At 37.3% G+C, this 27,910-nt stretch overlaps 2 protein-coding genes across 4 annotated transcripts; one reads left to right on the top strand and one right to left on the bottom strand.

The window, feature by feature from the left end:
- The first annotated feature begins 15,854 nt into the window (after nt 1-15,854).
- Nucleotides 15,855-23,208, top strand: LOC112553529 (ankyrin repeat and LEM domain-containing protein 1-like). 2 transcript variants are annotated; one of them, XM_025220798.1, is made up of 10 exons: nt 15,855-16,155; nt 17,959-18,058; nt 18,516-18,570; nt 18,899-18,946; nt 19,183-19,257; nt 20,813-21,028; nt 21,166-21,287; nt 21,559-21,688; nt 22,108-22,302; nt 22,346-23,208. In XM_025220798.1, the coding sequence occupies exons 1-10, from the start codon at nt 16,022-16,024 to the stop codon at nt 22,372-22,374; spliced, it is 1,104 nt and encodes a 367-aa protein (XP_025076583.1). In that variant the 5' UTR covers nt 15,855-16,021; the 3' UTR covers nt 22,375-23,208. The 2 variants fall into 2 exon arrangements, with proteins under 2 accessions (XP_025076583.1, XP_025076582.1); XM_025220797.1 differs by having other exon boundaries at nt 15,863-16,155; nt 22,108-23,208.
- Nucleotides 23,144-27,904, bottom strand: LOC112553532 (nicotinamide riboside kinase 1-like). 2 transcript variants are annotated; one of them, XM_025220802.1, is made up of 7 exons: nt 26,993-27,904; nt 26,481-26,571; nt 26,212-26,272; nt 25,870-25,999; nt 25,409-25,480; nt 25,136-25,239; nt 23,144-23,469 (listed from the first exon to the last, which is right to left on the bottom strand). In XM_025220802.1, the coding sequence occupies exons 1-7, from the start codon at nt 27,109-27,111 to the stop codon at nt 23,327-23,329; spliced, it is 720 nt and encodes a 239-aa protein (XP_025076587.1). In that variant the 5' UTR covers nt 27,112-27,904; the 3' UTR covers nt 23,144-23,326. The 2 variants fall into 2 exon arrangements, with proteins under 2 accessions (XP_025076587.1, XP_025076588.1); XM_025220803.1 differs by having other exon boundaries at nt 27,041-27,904.
- Between the last annotated feature and the right edge of the window lie 6 nt (nt 27,905-27,910).

Below are 27,910 nucleotides of genomic sequence, written 5' to 3'. Positions count from 1 at the left end.
TATATGATAAATAAATAAAGCCAAATGTTATATGAAATAATTCAGTGTGCAGCCTCACTTCTCACCCTCCATGGTGATTGTCTAATCTGTAGCAACATTCAATCGTTCCTCTGCATTCTGATCGTATCTGGCACAAAGTGCAGTCTAAAGTTTCAGCACACCCGCTTACTTCGTCATACTGCATCAGAAAGTGTTTTATTTTTAGATTGGAGGTGACCGTCAAAAGGTAGCCTCACTTTAAACTAGAGGTAGGTGTGGCTGTTACACAAGTTCAGACATGTCAATGAAGCGTTGCTTTGTGGGCTTTATTCAGCGAAAGTGGCCTGAGGACTGTCGTGCTCTACAAACTGTCATTCGATCGAGTCTGTGACGTCACTTGAGCGACTTTATCATTGTGGGTAGCTGCTGCTTTTCTTCTGTGAGAAAGTTTTAAGTGATTCAGGAATATCTCTTTTGGACACTTCTTTGTTGGTAGTCAGAATCTGGTGAGTAAGCGAGTTTCTTTTGTTAAACTTCATGCTGATTGATTTATGCCCAGTTCCGTGTTGACCACTTCATACACAAACGGGTATCAAGCAGGCCAACTATAGCCGGTCTCAGGATTTGGACGCCAGTGCTCATGTCAATGAGACGTTACCATTTCCCAAACGGGCATCTGAAAACGTTCGAATACGTATAGCGATTTTTATGTACAGCTGAAAATGTGGATTTTAATGATGAGAACGAAAGTGGTTCATTGACTTAGAGTTTTATATCTGAGTATCTTGAAATGAAACTAATCTAGCGAAAAAAGAACTCGGGTGGGCAAATTTTGCAGTACATTTGGCCCACAGACACACCATGCCATCTTATGTTTACCAAATAAAAAAAAAAACAACAACAACAAACAGCCCCAAACCCATTTTGTATATATATATAACATTTCGCAATGGTGTGTGCCTATTCGCTATAACTAGTACCTACACAAGAATAGTTGTCGGAGCTCAGAGTAGGGAAAATAATGCACTTAACTGCTGGATGGGTAGGCGTTACGCAAAAAGACAACTTGCTGAGTATTATAACTAATCTTTTTGCGATAAACTGAAATACACAAATGACGAAATTTTCAGAAACTTTGCCCTTATTTCGTTTTCTCTCTTTTCATTCTTTTGTAAGGTTTCATGCTCAACATTTTTTCTTGTTTCCATCATCTTTGCTTATAAGCTACGGCTGATACTAAAGAAAGACTACAACCAGGCATCCTGCTGCTTGAATTTACTCTTATTGATATCAAGAGACTTTATTTTGCTTATAAGATATGGGTGAAAAAAGGTGGCGAGTGATGTAATCCATAACCGCTTATTAATTCCTTCGTTACTTGACTGATACCGGTCGTTGGGGAGGGTGAACATGGATAGATGCGCGGCCGACAAGGCCAGGTGACTTTCCTCCCTACATAATCCATTCTGCTCTCCCGAACTCCTCCCAAATGACTATAGTAGGTCTGTAGGTTTGTTGGTTTTATTCTGGTTGTTCTGCAGGTCTTTGCAATATTCAATGCATCTGGTCAATACATTAGTGCTTTCTGTGAGAAGGCGCTTACTACTGTCTTGACTGAGGTCTTGTGTTGACCTGTCTTGGAGAGGGTCTTTAGTATCTGGTATGCCTTTTTGCTGTCATCTTGTCACCTTCTATGATCTGGCATTTGCCAGCAATCCAGTTCTCCCTAGCTGCCTTCATCCCTTTCCTGATGGCACTATTCAACTTTTCGTACTTATGTTGCCTTGGTTTTCTTTTTGCCTACTCTCTCCAAATCCTTCCTTTGGTGATCCCAACTGTCGTTCGCAACATAAGGTTGTTTCTTCTTCCTTTGTCGCCTTAGTACTTCTTGGGCTCTTGAGAATAGCAACTCTTTGATGATTCTGTGTGTGTGTGTGCGCGCGCGCGTACGCAACCTTACGTGTTTATATAGTCAGTGAGGCAGCAATAAACAATTTCAACGTAGACACAGAGCAGTAAAAATCGAGAAAGTATCGAGACGGTTCGAGGGATAATTGTAGTTGTGCTGATGTCATAAATATTCTGCTGACGTGAAATCGTTATCGTCTCACTAGCCTGGTGAACTAAAAATGTCATTAAAATGTTGATAATTCAGCACTTAATGTTAGGTCAGTGCACAAGAATGTTTCGCCGTTATTGAAGAAGTCCGACTTTGCAGTGAGTGGGTACTTGATTTATTAAAGGGGACTTAAAAGGATTGAGAATATGTTGAGATCAAAAGTATGGTATTTTTGTAAAAACACGAAACTTGGGAATAATTTTTTTAAAACTGTAGAAAGATAATTCAAGTCTATGGTAATATGAGTTCACACCTGTAAATATATATCAACTTAATAAAAATAATAAAAATGACAGCATCATCCTTATCGAAAAACATTTTCCGCACGGTAAGTGTCTGTACCATAACTTTATTGACTTTTAAGAAGCGGATAGCCATGTATCTCAGCAACTACCCATCCCCATCCAAAGCTGGTCCAGCCGTCGGAAATGAATACCTGACTCCCACATAGAGGGTTAGGGAAGTTAAACCAGTAAGAGGAAGAAGTTGATGACAATTAATCTGAAACTCTAAAATGATAGGAAAAAAACTTATCTGCTGCAGAGCATGATAAGCTGTTGTCAAAAGTAAGAAACAAGTGGTGAACGTAAAAAGAGATTTGTACCAAATAAAGTGAATAGTAATGTCACGGAGATTAACAGGCTGAGGGTGACTACAAGTTAAGTGAGTGGGAATTTTTACTTTCATTATAGAGTTTAAGATTAATTGCCATCGACTTCTAATTTGTTGTGAACGGCAGTATGAGGAATACACACTTGAGTTGTGAATTATATAGTACAGTACCCGACAAATTGCACACACAAGATGCAGGAAAGGGGCCAGTCAATACAATTAAGCAGTTTGCTGCCAAGTGGGTTTAATGAGAGACGACCGTGTGCTGAGAACTGTGGTAATCTACTGATTAAGCTATCAATCTTTCTTATCTGGCAAACACTAATGAGTAACGTCCGCTGAACGACTTTTTTTCAATACGTGATGATGTCAGAAAGTTTCTCGCTCGACTGACAGACTCGCGGACAGTTTCTTTTTATAATTTGTGAGTAAACGATGTTTCTTATTTTACGAACTTTTTTTGTGGGATTAATCACGTGCGTGCGAGCGTGTGTGAGGTTTTGGTTGTTTGTTTGACTAAGAGTGTGCATATGTGCACGCGCCCGACGGAATTTAATCCTGACCCTATGACACCACGTGCCTGCCTCATCTTCCTTTCATCTTTCTCTCTTCTTTACTGAATGAGGGTATTTCGTCAAGTAGGGGGTCAGGTAGGTGGTCAGTTTTCCATTCAGTTATTTTTACCTAGACATGTGAGCGTAAGGATATGTGTGAAAAAGATCACTGCTGTGTTATAAATTGCCGAAACTGTAAATTAAAAAAGGCAGAAGAAAAGTTTATCTGTACATCTGAATTGGTGCTGGATTGAACTTCATTGGACGATTAGTTGTATTTGTATACATTAATCTATTATGATACATAAATCGATAGATAGAGGGAGGGATTATGGAAGGATGGATGGAGAGAAAAAGAGAGATGAAAACTGCAATTGATACCACTGGAGGAGGCTATGTAGTCCACAAATAACACATTTCTTCATCTCCAGGTCCAGCTAGTGCTTATCTACAAGAGACAGACATCTGCTAGAAACAATGAATGAACCAGTGGATGAGTCAAGTCTGAACAGAGACGACAATCAGTTAGAAGAGGGAGCTTCTGGTAGCAGCTCTCGATCTTCACTCAGTAAGACTGTTTTTACATTGTTTTATAAACCAGATCGCAACGATCACAAGATGGTCATTTGTATCGACGACTTTGGCAGAACTATCTCTTCGAGAAAAAGAGAAAGAGAGCGAAGAGGAGATAGAGAGTTTGTGTATATATGTATAGATCTCTGTGTGTGTGTGAGAGAGAGAGAGAGAGAGAGGATAATGAGTGATAGAAAGAATTTTGCATGAGTTTATCACTATATAGATTTGTGTTTTCGAACTGGACGATCGCTGTTAAAAGATGCGATTAAGAACAGTCTCTTACAGTATGTTAAAAGTTTACTTGGTTTTCAGATCGAAAAGAAAGAAATCCCATCGAATATGTACTCAGGAAAATACAAGGTAAATAAAAAAAACAAACGAATACTCCAAACTCTTGCTCTTTAAGAAGACACACTTTCAGTCGCCTTCATAAACTGTTCAATTTATTTGTTACTTTTTCTGTTCTTCGTGAAAGTGTTTGCTAGGAAATTCAATTTGAAAAACATTTCACGTTTCTTGAAATCAATATCCACATGATGTCATTTTCCAGGTTTGCACACACTTCTTCGTCTGTCAGTACCATATCTAGCATTGTCTTGAAGAAGTTTACTGATTTTAAGAAACTTCAAATCTCTCTCCCTCTCACACACACCCTCCCCCGGTCGAGATCACTTTATAATTGTAATAGAGGGAATGTATATGTCAAAATATTATATAATTATATGTTGTATAATGATTTTTTGATAAAATCTCCCCAAAGTTGTTTGAGTAAGAGGCGAATGGAGGGCTTGGACCCTTCTCCAATGTAAGTCATGAGGGTTTGCTTACACTAAAACCGCATCATACAGTAAATAGTGTGGTGGCAATAAAGTGGTATTAATTTTTCTGTATTGCAAGAGAAGGCGAGGGAACAGATTATGAGAATACTAAGAGAGTATGATGCCGACATTCCAGACCTTAGAGCTACACTTCGGAAAAAGAAAGGCAAGTGAACAAAGGGAACAAGTGGATTTCTTACACACTATCGATTATTTACACAATTTTTTTTTTTTTATTAATTTATTTTATTAAATGGCCATCAAGGATTTTGTCGTAGAGATTTGTGAATTTTTGCTTGGAAATGACATTCTAGTTATGATATTGAATTCCGATATTGCACAAAGTGCTGCTACTCAGTTATTTCCCTAATATGAATACTTTGACCAGTTTTATTAATTAATTTCTGATTCAATTTGTAAAACGGTAATTATGTATACAGTATTTTGTGATGACTGTACACCGGTTTATTATGATCAGGGTTTCAATTGTCAAAGACCACTAACTACCAGATGAAAGTTCAAATAAATGTGTGTTTGTGTGTGTGTGCGTGCGTGCGTGCGTGTGTGTGTGTGCGCGCGCGCTCTCGCGAGAGAGCGTGTACGTTCGTGCATGCAGGCATGCATGCGTACATGGGTGTATGCGTGAGCGCGCTTGAGGCACCAGTCAAAAATAGTCTCTCTGAGTGAACATATTATAACGATAACTTATTTGATTGTGCAATATGGATTTTTTTCAGAATGGAGGAAACGTGCTCTTATACAATCGGTGCATGGACTGAGCACACAACATAAAACAATAAGTAAGTAAATCCAAAGCGCAGGCTTTCTTAACTTTGTGAAAGTGCAATTTTTAAATTAATTGCTGTAAGATTAAAAAAAATATCTTAAATTATTTAATTCAATAGAATTTTTTTCGACTTTCTGGGCTGTGTTCATGACGAGTTTTCCAACACTTTAGTGAATAATCTCCCTCTTTACCCACATAACCAGTCAAAGAATGAGGTTAAAATTCTTAGGTGAGAGGGGGGTAGGTGGAGCAGTGTGTTTATTCGGGTATGATGTACGTTTTTGACTTCATGGTCTTAACCTTTAGCATAATAATGTTTTCAGACCTTAATACAAATTTGTCTGTTATGTTGCACTGATAATTTCAAGTGAAAAATTTATCTGGTATAATGTTGCATGTTTGGATTTTGAAAATACCGTAGCTTTTACTTTTTCCCATGAATGTGACTGTTGTCAGAGAACTATTCATATGCACAGCACACCTGGCTCTGTTTTTCTGCATTTATATGCATTTTTCAACACTAAACTTAATAAAATACCAGTATGGAGAGTATTATTTCCATACTTTTATAGGCAGTGTTGTCTTATGTTCATTCTCATAAACCAATAATCTACACATCCGCTATTTGTGTGATAGAACTTTGCTGTAAGCCACCAAGATCAATGTTTTCCCATACCTGTTGTAGTTCATGTTCTTTATTAGTCTTTTCTACATCAAGGGTTATTAGGAAATTTAAAACAATCCTTGTATATGAATTTATCTATATCATAAATTTCCTAAACTTACTGATAACAAATACTGTGAACAAACATAGGTATTATGAAATCAGCGAGGGCCAAGATTACAAATATAGAATCTAATCAAATTCACAGCCTTGTTCATACAGGTACCTATTCTCCATACACATAAATGGTAATAGATTTCATATATTCTTACACTACATATTCGAATAATAGTTTAGCCGAAATAAATACAACAATAAAGTGAATTATTCATAATCTCATAATATTTATGGACCGTATATTAAAATCATCTTTCAGGCCAGCTACAAAAGGATCTGGAGAAGACTCTGAAAGAAAAGAAAAGTAAGATTAGTGCAATAAGAATAAAGTCAAAAAGAAAGGAAATGCAAAATAAGAAACTGAATAATTCATACTCGAATAATATTTATGGAACGTACATGGAAATGATCTGCTGGCAGTTTGCCGAGACCAACGCCTAGCAGTCCCCACAGGTCTTGGCGAGCTGTTCTAAAAGACGACATCGGCAACCGCAGCAAGTGAAGAAGGACCCCGATTTTTATACCGATAACTTATTGTTTAGACAATTTTTACTTTGAATTGGAAATGTTATTGAGAAGACCTTTGACCCATTTCAAGAGGGCGAAATCAATATGACAGAATAAAGTATGCATCACAAGTTACACGTGAACAAACACATACTGCATTCAATAGTCGACTGTCAATGTTTCATGAGGTCTGCTACTTTCAGATGAGAGATTAAATGAAAACGGTATATAGCAGACAGTTCTAGAACCTGATATCTGTTTAGAAAAATGCTGTTGGCTTTTGTTGAACTGAGTCAGTTACGATTTCAGCCATATTTCTTACCCGACGTGGAAAAAAGTTATCGAAATGGGGTACAATTAAAACAGTTGCGGCTGGCCTACCCTGAATCAATTTAAGCAACTATTTGCGGTTATTTACCCAGCTCAGGTTAAAAGGGATTATTCGGGTATCTTTACTATTTCACAGACAAATCCGCATTTTTAAAAAAATCAAAACAAAAAGCTGATTAGCGTTACTATTCTTGCAGCACAGGTAGCAAAAATTCGTCTCCCAGAACTCCATTGCAACAGATGGTTCCTGGTAATAATGTATATAGTAAGATATTTATGATCTCTTGCTATGCCTTTCTAAGGCTTAAATTCTATATTCAATATATTTAAAAATACCAGTTAGTTTGCTCTTGATTTAACATTTTAAAGTTCTTTAAGTTTTTAATAATGCAAAACCTTATCATTGTTATCATCATTATTGTATGACTAGCACTTGCTTTGTTTATTGTTTTGTTTATGATTGTATCTGAGCACACTTATCAAGTATAATTGCCCACTAGGATTAATAAAGTTGGTCATTGGCATTGTGATTTACAAGTATTGATGAAAAGTTCATATTTCTCCAGTGAACGAATTAACTATGGAGAGGAAACTTAGAAGACAGGCAGATCTCATCAGAATACTTCTCAAAACACGAGGTATGTGGATATAGTAAACAAGAAAAATGTTCTTTTTTCAATAACATTTCTAGCTTAAATCTATTTATAGTAACTTATGTGCATGTTAACATAGAAACATTTTCATCGACGCTCATTTGATTACTGCTATAGTTTGTAGGTTAGGGATGAACTTTTATGTTTATGGATGCGTTTATCATGTCACTGTGAAAGGATTCACATCACAATCATTGTTAGGAATATTTTCAGTCTTTATCCCTAAATTTCTTATTTAACGCACCTTTATACAGTTTGCCCATTTTTTTGTGGGCATTCTTAAATAAGAGGACAGTTCAAATAAGACAGCTAATTGCGGTCAATCTACACTTGCTTATGCTAACTGCTATTATGCAACATTTTTTAATCAAACACTAATAATCAATATTTGCATACCTTTAACCTTTAACTTATCACTTAGTTGGATTAAAGTGGGATAAAAAAATTGCAGCAAAAACTGGATACATGAATATCATATACCTGACTGATTAATCGATTTTTAATGAAAGAAGCAAAGAGGGAAAGCGTATGTCTCTGAATAATGAAATACGAGGTATCAAGGTAATAATATTCTCGACTGGTTGTAATATGTACAGTGAATGGTTTATATTACTTGGCTGCCGTCTGTATGGCCTTCTTAAAAGATTCAGATTCTATTTCAGAACAATATGACATGAATATAGAGTCAGAGCTTCGCCATGTGGCACAAAACACGACGGGGGTTAGAAGCCGCACCAAGTCTTGTTTCAATTACTTGCTGCTTGATCCCAGGCTCACCAACAAACTGCCTGGGCGGTACAAACTCCTCATTAAGTATAAATCTTTATATTAGCTGATACAAAGCCGCATTGTATGTGTATGTAATTAGTGTGAAGCCTAAGTGTGAAGTATTAATTATAGCAGCAGCTCCCGATGCAATAATATTGAACATATTGACATTTGAAACACAGGATTCCTCACTTACTGTGCCTACTTTCGAAACCTCAAAAACAGGTCGCAAACCTTTCTCTTAAAGAAGTATCTTGTATAATAAAGAGAAAACGTCTGACCTCAATTCTTCATCTGTTTTCTATTTTGTTTTTCTCTGTGATATGCGTGATCTATAAACATCGCGATTAAATGAAATGTCGAGGTTTTTCTTTCAATCTATTCAGGTTACGAAGAAGGTTTCCAAACATTTATTGCGGCTGTATTTTATATCGGAAAAGGGCAACATTCTCGTCCATATCAACACCTTTACAAAGCCAAGTCCCATATGGAGAAACCAACAGAAAACGTAAGCAGTTGTCAACAATAGAGCCTGCGTGGTTATTTTAAATTAATTAATTTTTTTCTAGCTCTTTGCTTCAGTGAAGTAGATAAACTAGCATTGCCAAACTGTAAAACCCTATACACTTTAAAATATACTGATTAAAAACTTTTCTTATTTGAAGTCTGCATTTAAGGCAAACTTTGGCCCTTTGAAAACCAAACAGAAATCATTTATTTCCCTACTCCAACACTCAAATGCACAATAAAAATTCTCCGAGTTCAGATGTATCCGAGTGACGGAACTATACAAATGGACATCCTATAGTCCATTCTCTTTCTCTGAAGTAGTGTGTGTGTGTGTGCAGCCAGTATTCTATCAGCGTTATTTACATCAGCCTTAGCACACAAACAAGCGAAAAAAGGACGTTGGTGGTACCTCATTGCCAGCATTTGGACTTTCTGGATAAGCTTAGTCAGCAGGCTTCCAGTTTTTTTCTCCAAAGCTAAACTTGTATAAGGATCCTATTTGAGAACCCTGCATCGTGAAGTTGCCATACGTCAAGAAAAACATCTTAAAAGTCAGCTCAAAGTTAACAGCGAAATATACTACTCACAAAGAAGTACAGCTCTCGATTACATTTGCCGGATTATATTAATCTGGGAGTACTATATACTAAAATTAGCATAAATTATACATATTAATTCCCATACACTCGTGAAGATCCGTAGACATACAATTATACACACACACACACACACGATAGTGATCATTACTATCTGGAAATGCTAGAAACACTATCAGCACCAAAAAAGTATGTTTTAAAATGAATTATTGTCAACTGTTATTGTCATCGTTATTTGCTTAAGTTAAACTTAAAGGCTAGCTCCCGAGATAATGCTAGCAGTTACCTGAAAAGCGTCCACAGGTCCGTACAGCTTGATGTCCAGGGGCATTGGTAACCGCCAGAACTCCGCCCTCAGTTCCTGTAGGAGGCTACTCTCCTGTATGATGTGTTCCGTGGTTTGCTCTTCATCTCCACAGGAGCATGTTGGGGAGGATACCAGATTTAACTTTTGGTAAAGGTGGTGCTCTGTCCCGAGGTAGAAAAGTATCACCTGATCTGGACGGATGATGGTAGTTGTCTGGTGGCTGAGGTGGTCTCTGCAGAGCTTTAATGGTGGTCTTCATCTCTGTTAAGCCGACGGTTTTTTTGTTTTTGTTTGTTTGTTTGTTCTTCCGGTCTTAGGTCTCTAGCTTTTCCCCCATTTCTCAATATGTTCATTGCCTTCAGTATCACAGTGTGAGCGTATCATCTTTATTAAGGTTTTAAGCAATTAATATTTTTCAGTGAGGCTGTCAGCTTCCGGCATCCTGTTATTGCTGGGAGCCTTCAGCAAAGACAGGACATTTGTTTTGGAAGACAACACGCTAGTCTGACACTGTTCACTACGCAGATCAGGGCTTTGACTTCGCCTCTGTGTTGATGCAGTGAGAGCCTGTTGGCAGTGCTACCACCTGCCTTTGTGCATCAGGGTACTAGATGTATACGTTAGTTTTTTACGTTAGATGGCTTCCTTTGGTAATCCATCTGTGTAAGCATGCATCCATATTTCTTGAGGATACTTTTCTTCTAACCTTGCAAGCGCCAGTATTGTCATGCTTATATCGATGTGTTAATCATTCACTGTGAAATGGGGAACTGCTGTACAGATGACAAAGTAGTTATCTTTCTCTTCCCATGGAGGATGTCTGATTCTCTTTATCAGCAAACAGAAGTTTCTGGTGTTATCTCTCTGCAGTGCCCGTGTCTCTCAGCTTGATCTTTTAAGCCTGTTTGAAGATAGCCCTGTTCGTGTGCCACTCATTAGATGTTTAATGTTTGATGAACTGTCTATTTTTATATAAATAACGCAACGAAGTACGCAGTCACTTTGTTGTAAAAAATATTTTGCACTTCCCGGCTTACCAGTCTTACAAATTTAATCTGATCGAGAGCACAGTTTTTCGTGAGTCGTATATTTCGCTCTGTTTACTGATTTTCCTTAGGACCGGGAAGTTGATTTTGCTTCTGCTTCTATAATTTGGATCGCGTAATGTTTTATAGAGCTCAGGGCTTCTGCTTACGCAAAAAATTGCGTACAGTACACATTAAAAGTTCGGAGGACCCCTTCAATTTTCGTCAATGGGGTCCCCTTCAAATTTGGGCGAAGAACAGGGACTCCTTAAAAATCTGAAGAAGGGGTCCCTGGGACCCCAAAGAATTTAGCCTTAGCAGAAGCCCTGATAGAACGCAATTATTTCTTATACAATTATACGCGTATGTGCTCGTCTATGCATGTGTCTACTTGCGTAATCGGTTTGGTAAATATATAGTACTAAGGGATATTTTACACTATTATACACAGCTCTTTCCATCACGTGTGTGTGTGTGTTTGTTTACGACAGGGTACCAGCGTGAAAGTAAAGAAGATTGTAGAGGTGTGGTCTTCAAACAGAGGAATAATAATGTTAAACTGCTTCCACCATTCTATTGATCCTGAAGCCTGCGTTCGAGAAGCCTGCATGATCGATTATATTGGTATTGTTCTTTTGAAATATTAAGAAAAAGAATTCAACAAATAAATAATGTATATAAGAACTGAAAGCTATACAGGCTACACCACAATTAAAAATAGGTCTATATGTCTGCTTATTAGCAACTTTAGTTTTCAACGGCACTCCTTCCAATTATTACATCAAAAATCTGTCGAAGAAGACCAGCTGGTCCAGATGATCCAACAGTCTACTCACAAGTACCATCACTTCATGAACTGGCTGATTGGACGTGAAGACAAGGCCTGCTCCATCCATGATCTTTCCGTGTCCGACACGCTTCTATCATTTTTCTGTGTCTTTTATGCTGGACTTTAGCTCCACCTAAACTGTTGTCATCTCCCTCAATCTAGCCTCCATTGATCTCGTTGCCTTCCGAATTGATGTCTCTAATTTAAAGATCATCAGTAACAGCTCGTATAACTTGGTGTCCCTTTACAATGTGGGACTAGCCGCTACACTGGACAGACACGCTCCTCTCACTACCCGCTGTTTTACTGATCGCCTATCTGTCCCATGGCTGATACCTGACCGTTAAAAAATGCAGAGAGCGTTGTGTTTCCACTCCTTTGTTCTGTCCGACATACCTGAAAAAGGTTGTACTCCTCCAGCTACAATCTACTTTAACTATTTCAGTCAGCCTATTGGATGAATCATTCAACCGAAACGGCATTTCAAACTTTCATGTCCGGTCTCAAAAGCCAACCACTTTAAGATATGTCTTTCGCAATCAAGCAAATTGTTTTGCGAATTCTCCGAGTCTTTATATTCATCCATACACTTCCCTATGTTTGCAACGATGCTATCCGTTTGTTGACTCTTGTATTTTTTTGTTGTAAGTTTGAAATCTTTCGTGTGCAAACGCATTTGAGTTCGCCTCCACACGAGGAAATGAGCACTACAACTTCTACTACTATTATTCTATGAAGGTTGATACATAGATGCTAAGAGTTATGATATTGTATTATAGAGGCATTGTGAACTACACGTGAAAGTATGCAATCTGATTGTGTTAGATCTTTAAAAATATATTAAAAAGTTTCAAATATATTTATATTTCTTAAATTGATGGCCTTCTGATGAATGGACTATATTTGTTACCGTTTGAATAAATTGCTGCGTAGCACTGAAATTTGAAGATCAACGATAACATTTTTTAACATTTCAATTGTGCCTGGACACCTGCAATTGATTCAGAATGTTGTTTTATGGTTTTAGCTGTATTACGACAGTGGTTATTGCTTTGTAGCTAGAGTGAGGTGTGTGTTAAGAGTTGTCAAGAAATATTTACTTACTCAATACTTAAGTAATAAAATACGAAGTAGACTATTATCCTCCGAATAAAGTATCATTTTTATTTGCAGATTAAGATAAGACTTGAAAAAATTGTTACACTTTTGCATAAACAGTTCGTAAAATTCATTTTAGTTATATAAACTATACCATACATTAAATAATATAATTTTATTGATCTTCCATGTTAAATGAAATTAAATGGTATTTCTTTCCAGGTAAAGACAGTCTCACGAACAAAAATAGTGGCTCCTACTTTCCCCCAGCCACTTCATGGTCTTCCGACAAAAAAAGCGAAGTAGGAAAGTACTTATTAGTAAAAGCTTATCAAATTCTACTCATTGAGGGAGAACGAGAGATCAAACATACTGACATAAAATTAAGAGGACAAAAAGAAATACATAAAGCAGATTATCAGCTTTAAACATTATGCTGAGCAAACGTTTTGTATTCCGCTGAGCAGACGATGTGAGCTAAATGTAGAAATGCTGGGCAGTAATAGGATTCAGGCACACCAGCATGCTTGTCATTTAATGGTTACATCCACTTAGCAACATTTCTAGATATGTGGAAAGGAGCTGTAAACCAAGCAAATAACATTGTTAACATCTGTAGTGAAGTTTATGGCTTCGCACTTAACAAATTAAATTCATAGGTGGTTCCAAAAAAATATTTGTTAAGTGTCGAAAGACGAGGCAGTCTTTGGAAAAGACCAGAGTAATTCATTTTCTTCGTCATCGACATTTGTTCGACTGAATGTATCATGTCAAAACGTCCAGATCAGTTGCTGATCCTGTCATGTCGTTGGCTGCCTCCCCAAACTTGATGTGTCATGAGCTGATTGTTAGGCATCAGCACCCAGGTACCACATCCATAAACCCAGGCTCCAGATAATGTTGGGTCACACAGATAACTGCAGGACAATATGATGAAACAACAACAAACGTCTTACCAGTCACAAATGTCTCACTTGCTGTAACACTAACAACACAAGTTTAGTTAGTTTAGTTATTGTTACTCCTCGAGGAGCATAGGGCCACAACAACACTAAAGGAAACTGTCTTGTGCTATTCTCAGCACAGAGTGATAAAATGCACCCTGCTTGACATTTTTATTAGCCAGTTAGATTTACTTTTTTTTTGGGGGTGGGTGGGTGGGGGGGAGTTAAAGTAAAAGACAAAGCAAGTCAAAAGACATGTTGGGATTAATTAATAAAAATTGAGTAGTACAAGGAGAGTAACCTCTGTCCCTGCAAGACGTTGTCCTACTCTTGGCATCAGGATACGTTACTCTGGTCACAAAGCTAGGCGCTGGTACTTAGATGCAAGGTTCCAGACAAGAAAGACCCACTGTCAGTAGACCATCATCTCTTCTGCGTCGCATCGCAAGGGCCCTCTGTGTAGTAAGGACAATTGTTCGAAACACCAAAGGACAATTGTGTGCCATACCATCAAAGACCATTCTGTTCCACGTGGAAAGGACAAGGCTTAGTAGCTTATGAATTTTGCAACGTATGGAGCGTGCGATGTATACGTGAACAAGTGTGATGTGTGATGTGTGGTAGTTAACGATAGAGTCCTTACGACTTAGTAGATATCTGGATTAGTGGTAGGAAGATAGGACTAACGGGACATCCTAGATAACTAGCCAAGATAGGAAATTTACATTCGTACTTTAAATTTACAATACAATGCAACTCTGTCCATCCACAAGGGCAGTTCAAGATAGTGCTCGTACTAGGTAATGCATACATGTACATGTTGAAATAATTTCTCTCTCTCACACACACACATTCCCAGCAACAGTACAGTTAGTGACCTTAGATCACCTCCAGTAGAGTTTATCAAGTGAATGGCACGTGGAATGAATGAATTGCGGCGACGATTAGTCCTGAATACAGGCATCGCATACCTACAGCCAGATGACAAGTGAAAACACACATGGCAAAAGATGATCAGAAATATGGAGCTTGTGGGATGCCCTCCAGGTCCCTCTGACTGATTCCAGTGATCTTGGAACAGATATTAACAAGGGAATCAAGACTATTCCTGTTCCCTAGGGAGAGGCTGTGGAACCAAGAAATGAAAGAAAAAGTGATCAGACTTTCAATTAAGGAGTAATAGAACAGAGTGAGGATGACAGAGCTGACAGAGAAAAATCCTACTTTCCTCAGGGGTACAGTCATTGTTGGCTCTTATGGAGGATCATTGTTTGCATTAATGATTCGTGAAAACTTTTGATATTCTTTTATTATTAATAAATATTTGTTTTCACTAAATTGCGTTGTGTTCGTTTATAGGGGATGTGCGCTGAGAGGGTCGAGTCGTCGTGAAATTTTTAATTAGCAATTTAGGTTTATGCCGGCGTGGATGGCCGAGTAGTCGAGAGTCTAGTTAAGGCTTTAACTACGAATCTCCGTCCATCACACGTACCTAATACCCCATAAGTCAGCGACAAGGCCTACCGAATTAGAAACTCTGTGAGAGATTTTGGGAGAGGGGAGAGAATTCTTTTTCACTGAGCCAGCAACTAAGTTTATATCACGGCAAAGCAACGAGTCCTGTAAACAGATATGTCAAATGCAGAGAAAGAACATTGTGCTCGAGACGTGATCTGAACCCAGAACAGCGAATCCTCACATTGTATTGGTGATGGGCGCTAACCGTTGCACCACCGGACCTCATTTAAAGTGCGGAAAACAGAGTTCGACCCTCTGATGTGCGAGTTGTGTGATATGACCTGTGATCTAAAGGAAACAAAATGGGAAGAGACTCATACCAACAAACATCAATGGTTCATTGTGTCTGCTCCGCGGCTTGCGCAAAACAGTATGTCCAACCTCTTCTACCACCTTTAACCTTCGCATCGACGACCTTCTATTCTGAATTCGTGTTGACTACCCCCCGCCACAGACCGTATGTAATACAACATGAGCAAATATCTCTGGGGTTTCGTGGTATGTAATCCTAACAGCATCAGATTAGCTTGGATGTCAGTCTTGTGAGATGTAAGCTATTGATATCTCAATTTGCTGACGAGCTCTTTTATGATTGGCTGCTATTATTATCTCATCAAGCTGACGTTCAAACCCCAAACGATTGCATAATTTGACACCTTGCCGGGTATATGTATCTATATCTCACGGCCACCTAAACGGAAAAACCCTGAATGACGTCAATGAACGACGCTTTGTGTGTGTTGCTGTTGCTGCCCTCTGTTGTCAGAACATTTCTTGTGTGGCTGATAGCCTCGGACATATCTGACACTGGACATTTTTTTTCTATTTCGGGAGACAACAAGTGGTAAGCTATCATGTTTCTTTGTTGTTTTGACTCTCCTCAATGGTCATAGCACACCTGTAAGTACACATGAGGCTCGTAAGGTTTGATGTGAGCGATCGAGTGATCAAGTAAACACCACCAAGACTCAGCGGCTGTGTGCTGTCAGACTGCATTGTATTTTTGAGCATTTAAAAGCAGTCTTCACCAGATTATTTTTTCAGAGAAAAATACACGGTCCATATTTTGTAAAACTATTTACATAAATTGACAGAGCTTTTTTTCCTGGCTAATCGACACAACTTACTAAAGTCACTATACTGTCACAATTGTAATCTGTTTCCATAGTTACTGATAGGCAATGGCGCTAACTCAAACTCAAAGAATACACTCTCAATGCCTTCCAGATATTCTCTTTATATGTAGGTTGGTCAAAATATTGGTCACATACGCGTAAGAGTACATTCAATAGTTTTGATTGATTGACTCACATAAGAGCGGTACACCTTGTTAAGCTCAACCAGAAGGTTATATTACTAAATATTTCTAAATTATCGAAATATGTTTAAAAAAAAAATAAATTCAACCAAAGGCTGTACTTACGAAGCGCTGGTAAGTCGGTGCACTAAAGCAAAAGGAAAAATCAAGGGAAAAACATCTTGTCTCCGTAACTAAAAAGGTGTCAAGATACCGCGGATACTGCTTTTTGTTACTGTACACCAGGGAATCATTGCCGCTTCTTATATCCCCAGTAGTAAAGTTACATTCGCGGGGACTGGATACAGCCTTATAACTATAGCCCCTGGAGATTAAACCACAATAAAGGACAGCGAAGCAAAAAGCAAACATAAAAATATTACTATTCGTCTTGTGACAATGATATGGAGCATGTCAAAAGCAAGTTACAGTTTAGGGAGTTATAGTTATAAAACCTGTTTGTTTTTTTTTGTTTTTTTTAAGGCCTTTCGCCCCTCCTGGGGCATAGGCCACCGACTACAACCTTAACTGTTGTCGATGTTTTGGTAGCAATGATTTGTTTTTACGGGGTGGGGGTGCTGGCCCCACGCCCAACCCTCCTCCTTTTTCAGCCGGGCTTGGGACCGTCCTTGGCGGAGGGCAGCCAGCCCTGTAAACAGATGCCACGTGCAGAGAAAGAACAGCATGCCCGAGACGAGAAATGAACTCAGGGCAGCCAACCTTCACTGTATTGGTGACAGGCGCTAACAGCGCTAGCCGTTGCCGGGCCGCCCTTATAAAACCTGTAGCAAAGATTAATAGAAAGAGATTTAGTTCCGAAAAAACAGAATTCTGGCAGATAATTAAAGAGACACTGTGTCCTGTGATATAATGACATTTATTGACATACGCGATACTATGACATTATACTTGTGCGAATGACACGAAAATCAACTTGTGAGTCCCCGGTGTGCTCGCGACTTGTCCAGAATATAATTACGACATGAGACAAATGAATATTACACACCAGTGACACCACCTGTGTATCGCAGTGGTCCAGAAAGATAACAAAATTGTGGACCCCTTTTAATTAATCGGTGTCAAGATCAATATGCACACGATATGAAACAAAAGTCAGTCGATTCAGTTACACCTGACTACGATACTTAGCTGGAGTTGAAGGACAGTATGTTTGTGAACGTGTACTCACGGGTTACTTAGTCCAAGCACGGGGCTTTATTCACTGTTTTGTACTTTACACAAGTGTTTTGTACTCTCGTGATTATGTATTGAGCTTCCTAGAGTTTTCATGACATTGCTATATAACATAAAGACAGTCACTAATGTTACTGATAATTAACAATTTTTCAGCGTGCCTATGGAACAGAATAGACCCTCACAAGAGCACCTCCGTGACAATTTCGAGGAAAGTGGCAACAGAGAACTAGAAAATGACTCTAATAACTGTTATGTAAGTGAATTGAGACCATTAAAAAGTAACGCTAATTTGTTTAGTTAATGTTATTTTATTATATTTATATGCAACACACAGTATGGTAACATACCTGAACAAAATAGCTTTATTCTTTTTCATTTTTGGTTTAATCCATTATAAATCGCTGTCGATAATATTAATTTTTTTCTGTCTCCAAATATGATGGATTTACACACTTAATTTCCTTTTGTAGACAAAATGTCATTAAATTTTTGTCACAGTAGTATAAGAGTAGCAGCACCTGTGGTAATATTAACAGTCGGAGTAGGGTTTTATACCTTTTATATGTTTATTGTTGTTAGCACAACTGTTAACTTAACAAATAGGAAAGGTCGTTTTCAGAACCAGCGTTTTGTTCTGCATTAACTTCATTGTTCTAGTGGTCGTCGTTTTTACAGTAGTCATTCATTCATCAGCAAAACGAATTTTTCAGGCTTTCATTGATCTCACAAGGGACTCTGACAACGAGGATCTTCCTATGGAAGAAGGTATGTGACAACAGACACGTAAACACTCTAATACAGCAATTACTTTGTTAGAGGAAGGAAACTATAAGGAGATACAGAGATTTTGGACTGCCTCCCAGTTAAACGCATAATAATACCTTTACATTCAGTTTGCCTTCATAAAAATGAAGACTTAATTGCTAGATATCAGTTCAACCTACCCAGAAGAATATTTATTCTTGAGTTGAATACCCTTCCCGAGATCATTTTTAAAAAAAAATTGCCGTACTAGCATTATTAAAAGAAATATATTTTCATGTGTTTTTGTGTGTTATTTCCCATTGGTTATGGAAACATTTTAATTTCACAGACGACGATGAGGTAGTCTGTCCTGAGGACGAGCTACGGAACGCAAAGAGTGAGTATTCAATCAGAATCAGTGCCGAGATGTATAATTGTAAGAGAAGGATTTTGTATTTTACCGCTGATGTACCTGTAACAGAAAGAGATTGTGCAATACTACTGACGATTCTTATTTACAGAAAGCACATTCGAATAAAGAAAAACTTGGGCAATTTAAAAAGTTCAGTAATCAATAAACTGTAAAATTATAGCTTTTCATTAAGCCTTTTAATGATGAATGAATTTTCCCAGGGCGTCTGGTGGAAACATTCTTAAAACAAGAGGCGGCTAGCAAAGAACCTGAGCAAAAGCTCGAAGAAGCACAAAGTAGGTGAACAAAGTATAACCCTCGCAACATTTGCAATATTCATGGTTGGGAGGCCGGTCATTTCGCCCCGAAGACCATATCGCCCCACATCCAGATTAAAATCGTCCCAGCTGTATTCATATCTTACCAAGACCCCATCACGAACTTATATATCCTCGTCCGTGACCCCATTGTCCTACCAATGTCTGAATCGTCCCAGGACCAAAAGACGAACCGATGACACAAATCTGTTACCAAACGAGTCATACGTTGTTCGAGCACTGTACATTTGCAAGCTCGAGGTGATTAATTTAAACAGCGCCATTCGAATAAATTCAACCAAGGGTATCTTCTTTGATTCAATCACCATTGTATGGAACACAAATGGCCGCTTGGCAATACACATGCATAGAACATATTTTACAATGGCGCATAAACTTGATTTTCTCTTTAAACACTTTTTTTAAAAAATCAAGATCTTGTCATTTTATTTTGAATTTGTATTTTGACTTTTTGTGTATTGCGGTTAGTCTGCAGTTGGGAAATGTGCTATATATAAATCCCCGCTATTATTATTGCAGAGTGTATAAAAAAATTAACACAGGCGGCTGTTCAAGGGGAACAATGTATGGCTAAATATGTTGGTAATATTCAACGTTATTAGCTACTGATCCTGTCATCGGTGATCGATTCATCTTTTGGGCCAGGGTTGATTTGCCTTTCCGTGTTGGAACGATATATACATATCGCTCATAGCTGGGACGATTTGCAGGCTGTGGGACTATCATTATATATGACTGGGGCAATGTGGGTTTTGGACAAAATGACCGGTGACCCACGGTTGTTGCTATATGCCATGTTGTAAAGACGAAGAAACATCAGCTCCAGAATAAGGGAGGGTAACAGCAATTGGAGTGTAGTAGCAGAGGAAGTAGTTGACATCCTTCCTATGTAACGAAAAATACAGCACGTAGATATGCCAATAATAGAAACTTACAGGAATATAAGGAAATGATTTAATAAGACTAATACAATCCAAAAGATAAGAAAATGGAAAAAATTCTTCCGTATGTTTTTGAAACATAATCTGATCACTAACTGGACATAAACGTGTAAAGTGCAGTAGAAAATACAGGTAAATTTATTAACTTGCCAATCTATTTACCCGTGGATGCTGAGGATATTGAGAACTGCTCTAAAGTCACCCATACTGATAGCTTTAGTTACTGGAGCATGATATTGACTTCATATACTATTTTTTTTAAATATCCTTGTAGAAATTGAACACTTCCTGATCTTGTCAATAGTAAAAAGCCATATAATAATATTTTATTTATGTAAAACAACAAATGATAATAACATAAATATATAGGTTCATTATCCACTCCTCTGACAAAAAATCAGTAAATTGAAGCAGAAGAAATAGGTGTTAAAAAAAGCAACAAACGCATACACCAAAAAAAACCCCAAGACAGCAGCTGCATCATGTTATCACTGGCAAGGCCAGATAAATGTCATTAAGCACCACCTCAAGATACATGACAGAAGAGATCTGTTAGTGCTTGGTTATTCCAGGTGCAGGCTACTCCACAGAGTTGAACAGATTGCTGTCAGGGTCTCTAGACTTAACTGTGCTTGAGGCTGAAGAGCTGTTGATGAAGACACAATTTGAGAGTCTCTCTACCACAGACGAGCTTCAAAGTCCGAAGTTCAAGAGCAAGTCGTGCTTCTGCTATTTGCTGCTTGATCCCAGGATCACCCAGAACCTGCCTTCACGAACCGAGTTACTCAGTATGTATGGACCAGCTGATCAAACAGTAGGAAATAGTTGAATATGTAACAAAGCCAGAGGATTTCGAGAGATATTAGAAGTACATAATTACATGGCGTCCCAGGTAAAACTTTGGTTTTTTTTCTTTTTCGCGCAGGTGACCTAGAAGGTTTTAAAACATTTCTGCTGGCCATATTCTACGTTGGGAAAGGGCAACAGTCTCGTCCGTTTAATCACCTGCGTGACGCACTATCACAGCAAGACACACCAGAACAAGAAGTAATGAACCATCAAAGCCAAAATCAGTTAAATAATTTACTGCATTGATAAATGTTTATGGACTGATGGAGCATTGTTCGTGATCACTTAATTTGTTCATTGTAATACCATTTTCTTACCTCCTCTTTTCTTGTTCGTGGAAACATTTCTATTGTGACACCAATATAGTTCATTAAATGTGTCAAATGCTACTGCAATATTAAATTTTAGGATCATTTTAATGCTTAGTTGTAATGTCGGAATACTTAGAATGTTTTGCATACGTTTGCAGGTCAGCAAGAAAATTCAACGCATTCAAGATGTGTGGGCCTCTGACAGAGGAATAATTATGCTGTATTGTTTCCAGAATCTCATTCATGATGAAGCCTGTGCTCGAGAAGCATGCATGATAAATGCGATTGGTATGGCTTTCTTATAATGTTTACATTTTCAATATTTATGTTTACTGTACTGGTTACATTTGGTGAAGAGAGGGGAGGGAATTGGTGTTTAATAAGCCAGCAACTACATCATGGCTAAGAAGCCAGCCCCATAAACATGTGCTGAGAACAAAATAGTATGCCCAAGATGTGAATGTGAAGCAAGGGCAGCAAATCATCACTGCATTGTCACAAACACTTCACAGTTCCACCACTGGACAACACATATATGGAGGAGAAAATTAAGAACAAAACTCCACAAAGCTGTATGACTTGACAGGTAATTACCTTAACAATAGATCTTTGTGAACCTGCTTATCTATTTCAAAATTCTTCTGAAATAAAATTTAAGATGATTTGATGTAGTTAACAGTATTTCTACTAATCCATGATTTCTATAGGTCTGCAACAACTGACCAATCAAATACAAGGAAGCTACTCTATCATGGAAACGAAGACTCGTGAACAGAAGTGTGAAATGGGTGCTTACCTTTTATACAAAGCTTATAAAATGTTCTTGCTTGAGGGTGAGAAAGAAATTAGTTGTAATGACATGAAGCAGAAGATGAAGAAAGCCATTGGACCACAGAAACTTGGGACTGGAGACTACAATTTATCTGCAAATCATCTAAAAGATCTAACATGAATGCAGCAAAAACACACAATAAACAGAGCTTACACAACTGAGAAAGTCTCAGCAACAGGGAAAAGCTGAGATGAATATAAATAAAACTGGCAACATCTAATTTATGAGCAGATATGGCAATTCGGTAAACAATGAATAAACAAAACTGCAGAAAAGGAAAAAAATTAAGTGACTTTTATTATCTTCAGTAATAAATGTAAAGTGCTAAATTTTAATGGTCAAAATTTGATTATATTAATCTGCTGTGAACTCCATCAGTATTTTTACTTGTATTAGTAGTGGCATTACTGTGGACAACGTTGATTCAAAGATTCTGAGGCATCAATTTTGTGTGTGTGTAAACATTCATGATATAAATAATGGATATATATTTGTCTGCACCATAAGTTTTCATATGTATATGAGTGTAGTGTCTGTTTGAACTTTTGTTTGAAAAAAGCCCAGACAAAAAACATATTTTGTGTGGTTTAATCCTTACGGAAGGCAAGTAAATGTTCAAATAGTGCATGTGTCAGTAGTGTTGTAAGTGCTAAAGTAATCAGCTGTTGAAAAGTAAGAAAATTGTTTTACAAAATGGTTAAAAAAAAACCTAATTCTCTCAATTTCATCTCAACGATGGAATCAATATTAATGAGTTTTTACAGGGTTTTGGTATCAGGCTTGATAAAAATGGGTCACCTATTTGAATATGAACAAATGTGTGTGTGTATAAACATTTGCCAGATTGAGATTCTTGTGCATAAAAAAGTAAAGAAAACATAACTGATAAAGCATGCCAGACAAGCAAAACAAAAATATGAATGTTGTTTATTTACCAAATGTTGGTAGCAAGTTTCAACATTAAAAGCTCTTTCCAGCTCTTGCATCAGCTTTATTGAGAATATGAGAAAAACCAGCTGCTTGTCACATCAAACGAAGCTAAACAATAGCATGGTGAGTAAAAAGTTGTACAAAAATGCTTGATGTGCTAGTTGCTAGTGTGAGACATCCAGCCCTGATAAAAGGCAAGGGACAGAAATGGGATCGACCAGTGGGCACCCTGAGTCTGTGAACCATCTGATATCTTCTGCTATCTGTGACACTATGTCATCTGGACTCTTGGTCCCATCTAGATAAACTGAAATAAAAAGCATACAAGTCACTAACTGCCTGTAATTTCATATGTAACTAATTATTGCCTACAGTTTAAATTCTTAAACATGGACGTCAATATACTTCATGGTTTGCAGGCATTTCAACAGAATGTGAAATAACATAATGTTTAAAAACTGAAAATGTTCCTTTTTGAAGTCAAACTGCGATGGAAAAAAAAAACCCATCCAAAGCCTGTGGAGTTCATTTTTCCTCTGAAACAATATAAACTTCTCCAGTTCAATAGAATCCAGAGAGGTATCATGTTCTAAAGATCCAGTTCAGAAGGCTAGCAGCTATGCCATATACTGTGCAATGAAGAAAACGCTAACAGAAAAGCATGTAAACCTTTAATTAGTCAGTTACCAACATGACGTGGATGAATCAACATGATGACTGTGCATGCTTTGACTGCTATGTTTGAAATTAAAATTTTTAATTAGTTCAACATCATAACAAAGTCATTAAAATCAACTGAATGCCAAAAAGTAAATGGTGATGCATGCTATCTGACTTAAAAGTCACAATGTTGGGTTATTTAATTAAAAAGAGTCATCATCAAGGAGATCAAGCCAGCCAGGATACAACAAACTTAAAAAAAAAAAAAGAAATAAAAGGTAGACTTGGTAAGCAAGTGAGTATAACAAGACAATATGAGCTGACAAAAACTCTTTAGTGCTCTGGCTGAATAAAACTATTAATAAATAAATAATTTATTAATTAAAATATTAAAATGGAATGTAGAATTTAGAGGGGAAAATCTTTAGAGAAACATACTGAAGACATCCAATATTTCAACCAGAGCAGCTTCATGCTTGTAAAGTAAAAAGTGATGATGCTGTCAAAAAGATGCTGCAGATTAAGAGAACACAGTGGTGTAAATTTTTCAGAAAAATGTACTGCGACATACATTTTCTTTGGGGTTGAAATCCTGTAGATTGATTTTAAATTTAATTATGATGTCAATAAAATGTGCGCCAAGTGTTATTTTGAACAGTCTACTTATGTGACAACTCCCCTTGGGAAATGAGATCTTGACCTCTTTAAAAGCATAGAAGAGAACTGCTAGGTTTAAAGCAAAGATGAAAATGGCTATGTTTAAATGCTTGTAAATCACAAATGGATGAGAGCTATTTGCTCATAGTTTTAGTATATAATGTATTTGAATGAAATCTTGAAATAAAGTTTAAACAGAACTGTTGCACTTCAATCAGCCATTAACCAATAGGGTTCCACATCAAAGATTTCTGCATGCATCAGTTTCAGGACATGGAATAAGTTATGCAAATTACAGAGTAACTTCTGGCCATAAGAATGCATAAGCATAGAGACACATACTTCTGACATGTTGGTATGCACAAGTGTGACATTTCAAGGATTAACTTGGAGATGTCTAAAGGTCTACTACTGAGAAAACCTTTTTTCAAATTGCTTAGATGAGCTCTATACAAGACAGCATTTTCCCTGTTGAGTGAACAACCCCATTTCCCCCAGTGAGCTCAACCCAGTGATTTGATTTGAAAAATAAAAATTACACCGTAGCAGACCTTTAAGTGGCTATTTTGGCATTTTAAGATATCTGAATGAATGCATTCATGAACCCAGAACTTAAATAAGGTCATTAATTAAAGGTCATTATAAAAGCCTGATACCTATGTCATGCTGTGCGGACAACTCTGCCTTGTTTTTTAAATACATTGGCCATACCACTTCTTCAAAGTAGCCAGGTTCATCTGGCGGATTATATGTTCGAAAGCTGTGAAAGACGTTGAAAAAAAAAGTATTATTGCCAACATTTATGGGCATAAAGTTAGTGTAGCACTAGTAGTAACTTGCTTCATGCTAACAATGGTAGGAATAAAAGTATAGGGATGATGTTGCACTGAAATACAATTCTACACGACAGTGCTATAAAGATTTCTCACCGCCTCCTGTTTATGCATGTACTCCTGTCAATCTGAATGAAGTACTTTCTGTGGAATAAGTTTGCTAAAACACTGAAAAAATAAAACAAGATCATATACTGTTAGAAAGTTGGTAGACTCCTAGTCTGAAAGAAAAGAGAAGAACAAAAGTGTAAAATTCTAATAACAGAGTGGTTATGAATGGTTAATTTCTAAATTTTAAAAGTTATTACAAAGGTCTATTTCAACTACGCATAAATTACACCACACACACACACACACAGAGTATTCCACTTTGCATTAAAGGCTTGTTTCGACTCTTGTTCTCTCTCAATAAGCTTGTTTCTTCCAAAATCTGAATGACTCATCATGAGTTTTAACACTGCATTTAGAAAAAAAAGTGCAAGATGGTTTCAGTATTTAAATAACACAAAGCTGTATATAAAAACTAAACTGGCAAAACTAAACAGAACAGTTCTCACCAATGGTTGAAAATGAGGAAGCCTTCAATAATCAACAAGGGTACAGTGCCAACTTGTTTTGATGACATGGCATCTGTCATCCATTTGTCTACATCCTGCAGCAATCGATCCATTTCAATAGCATCCAAGGCTGAAACAAAGGAAGGCTTTATTTTTCTGTGTTAATGCCCAAGACCTTGTCAGTTAAACTTTCAGAGAAAGGTGTTATTCTATAATGTTATGTGGGAAGTTATGCCATTGAAACTTCAGTCATTCATGTACTGATTACTGGATGACTAATTGTATAGGAGTAGCATAAATTAATAATATATACAGAAGTCCTAACTCTTATCACATACTAACATTCCCAATTTTCATGCCCATTTAATTGGGGTAGAAGCCGCAGCCTTTCATCCTCAGGATCCTGCAATTAAAACACATAACTCAATTCAGAAAAAAATGGGAACTTGTGATAACCCTCGTTATCAGAGACAAACATGATTGCATTGGTTCTGTAAATAAGATCAATGAACAAAAATCTTACATCATTGCTTTAGGTTAAACCAACCAGTCTACGAACAAATGAACTAGGCCAGTGTTTTATCTTTTAAAATAATCATAAAATATCATACCATAAAATATGCATCCTGGGACATTATGTTAGCATTAGGAAACAGATTTTTCAATTTTTCTGCAGCAGTTGATTTCCCTCCATTTGTGACCCTATATTACAAAGCAACATTCAACCGAAGATTACAAAGAAAATCAGATTTGTTGCTTTAAAATTAGCTTCTGCAGAGAAATGTTTCAGAAGAGTTACAGAATAGGGAATTAAGAGTGTACATTGTCTTAAAGCAAAGTATTGCTATGGTTAAGAAAATACTGGTATTTTAGGGGCTTGATTGCAAATATGTTTCTGCCTATTAAATAAGTGCAAAGAGCTTTCAGTTTATCAATAGAATAAAGGAACTGAAAACACAAAACTATTGTAACTTTTTATAGTTTGCTGAACGTCCTTAGCCATATCTGCTCAGCAACTTAAACACAAGCATGAACATGAATATATTTATACAAAAATCTTACCCACTTTCACCTTAATAAAAATCTAAATAAACCAGATTTCAACACAAATCAAAATATTTACTTTCTATAACTGTTAATGAAGTTCTGGTTCAGCAGCATAGTAACATACCCACTGATTCCTACAACGAGGAAAGCTGGAACTTTCTTCTCTGTTAGTGTCGTTAACTTGCTGTCTGTCATCTTTGTTGTAGTATTCTTATTACACTGAGTAACAATGTTCTGAGTTTTGTTTCCACAAAGAGGGGAAATAAATGCACATAGATAATAGCTACTGCAGTGGCAGAAATAAACTCTTGTTACAAAGTACAAAAATTAAAGGGCAGGTAACTAACAAATAAATCAATAATCGGCTGATTATTTGTCACAAAAAATGAAGCTTAGTAAGCATCCAATCAGTCAACAAACTCCTGGTGGTCTGGTTCACGCGAAGCTGTATCCTCATTCGATGAGTTAGCTTGCAAACCAAAGGCTACGGTATTATCGGCGTTGTTAAGGCGTGTTAAGAAAGATGATAATAGTTTCTTATTGAGATGGTCAGTCTGTGTTGGCTTTCTTTCGCAAGTTTCTTCTTCTCTCGTCGCATCTACAGTCTGCTCAACATTCTCAAAACTTGACCTAATTTCATCTTTCAGTTCTCGGAGATGTAGTTCAGTTCCAGCGAGTTCTTTGTTTTTGTCATCCATATTCCTCAACCACGCATCCCTGTATGGACGTTGTGCGAGGGTAAAACTCCACCACAAAGTATAGACACCACAGATATCTCTAACTGACCCTTAATTCCTATTGACCAGATTTCTGCACTGACAACGGCGTGATCTGTCAGCGGAAATAAGTATGCTTCCTCTTAACGTGGGCACAAACACCACAAAAAAACTCCCAATGTTGATATCTCTATATGTTTCATATCCAAGTCAATTTAAATGTATTAATTTATATTTATATGTTTCTATCGGTCATACTTTCACAATGTCTGTTTACA

This window comes from Pomacea canaliculata, linkage group LG13 (assembly GCF_003073045.1).
Source record: "Pomacea canaliculata isolate SZHN2017 linkage group LG13, ASM307304v1, whole genome shotgun sequence".
Taxonomy (NCBI): Eukaryota; Metazoa; Mollusca; class Gastropoda; order Architaenioglossa; family Ampullariidae; genus Pomacea; species Pomacea canaliculata.
Note: the sequence above shows the minus strand (reverse complement) of the source record. Positions and strands in the feature narration are given on the sequence as shown.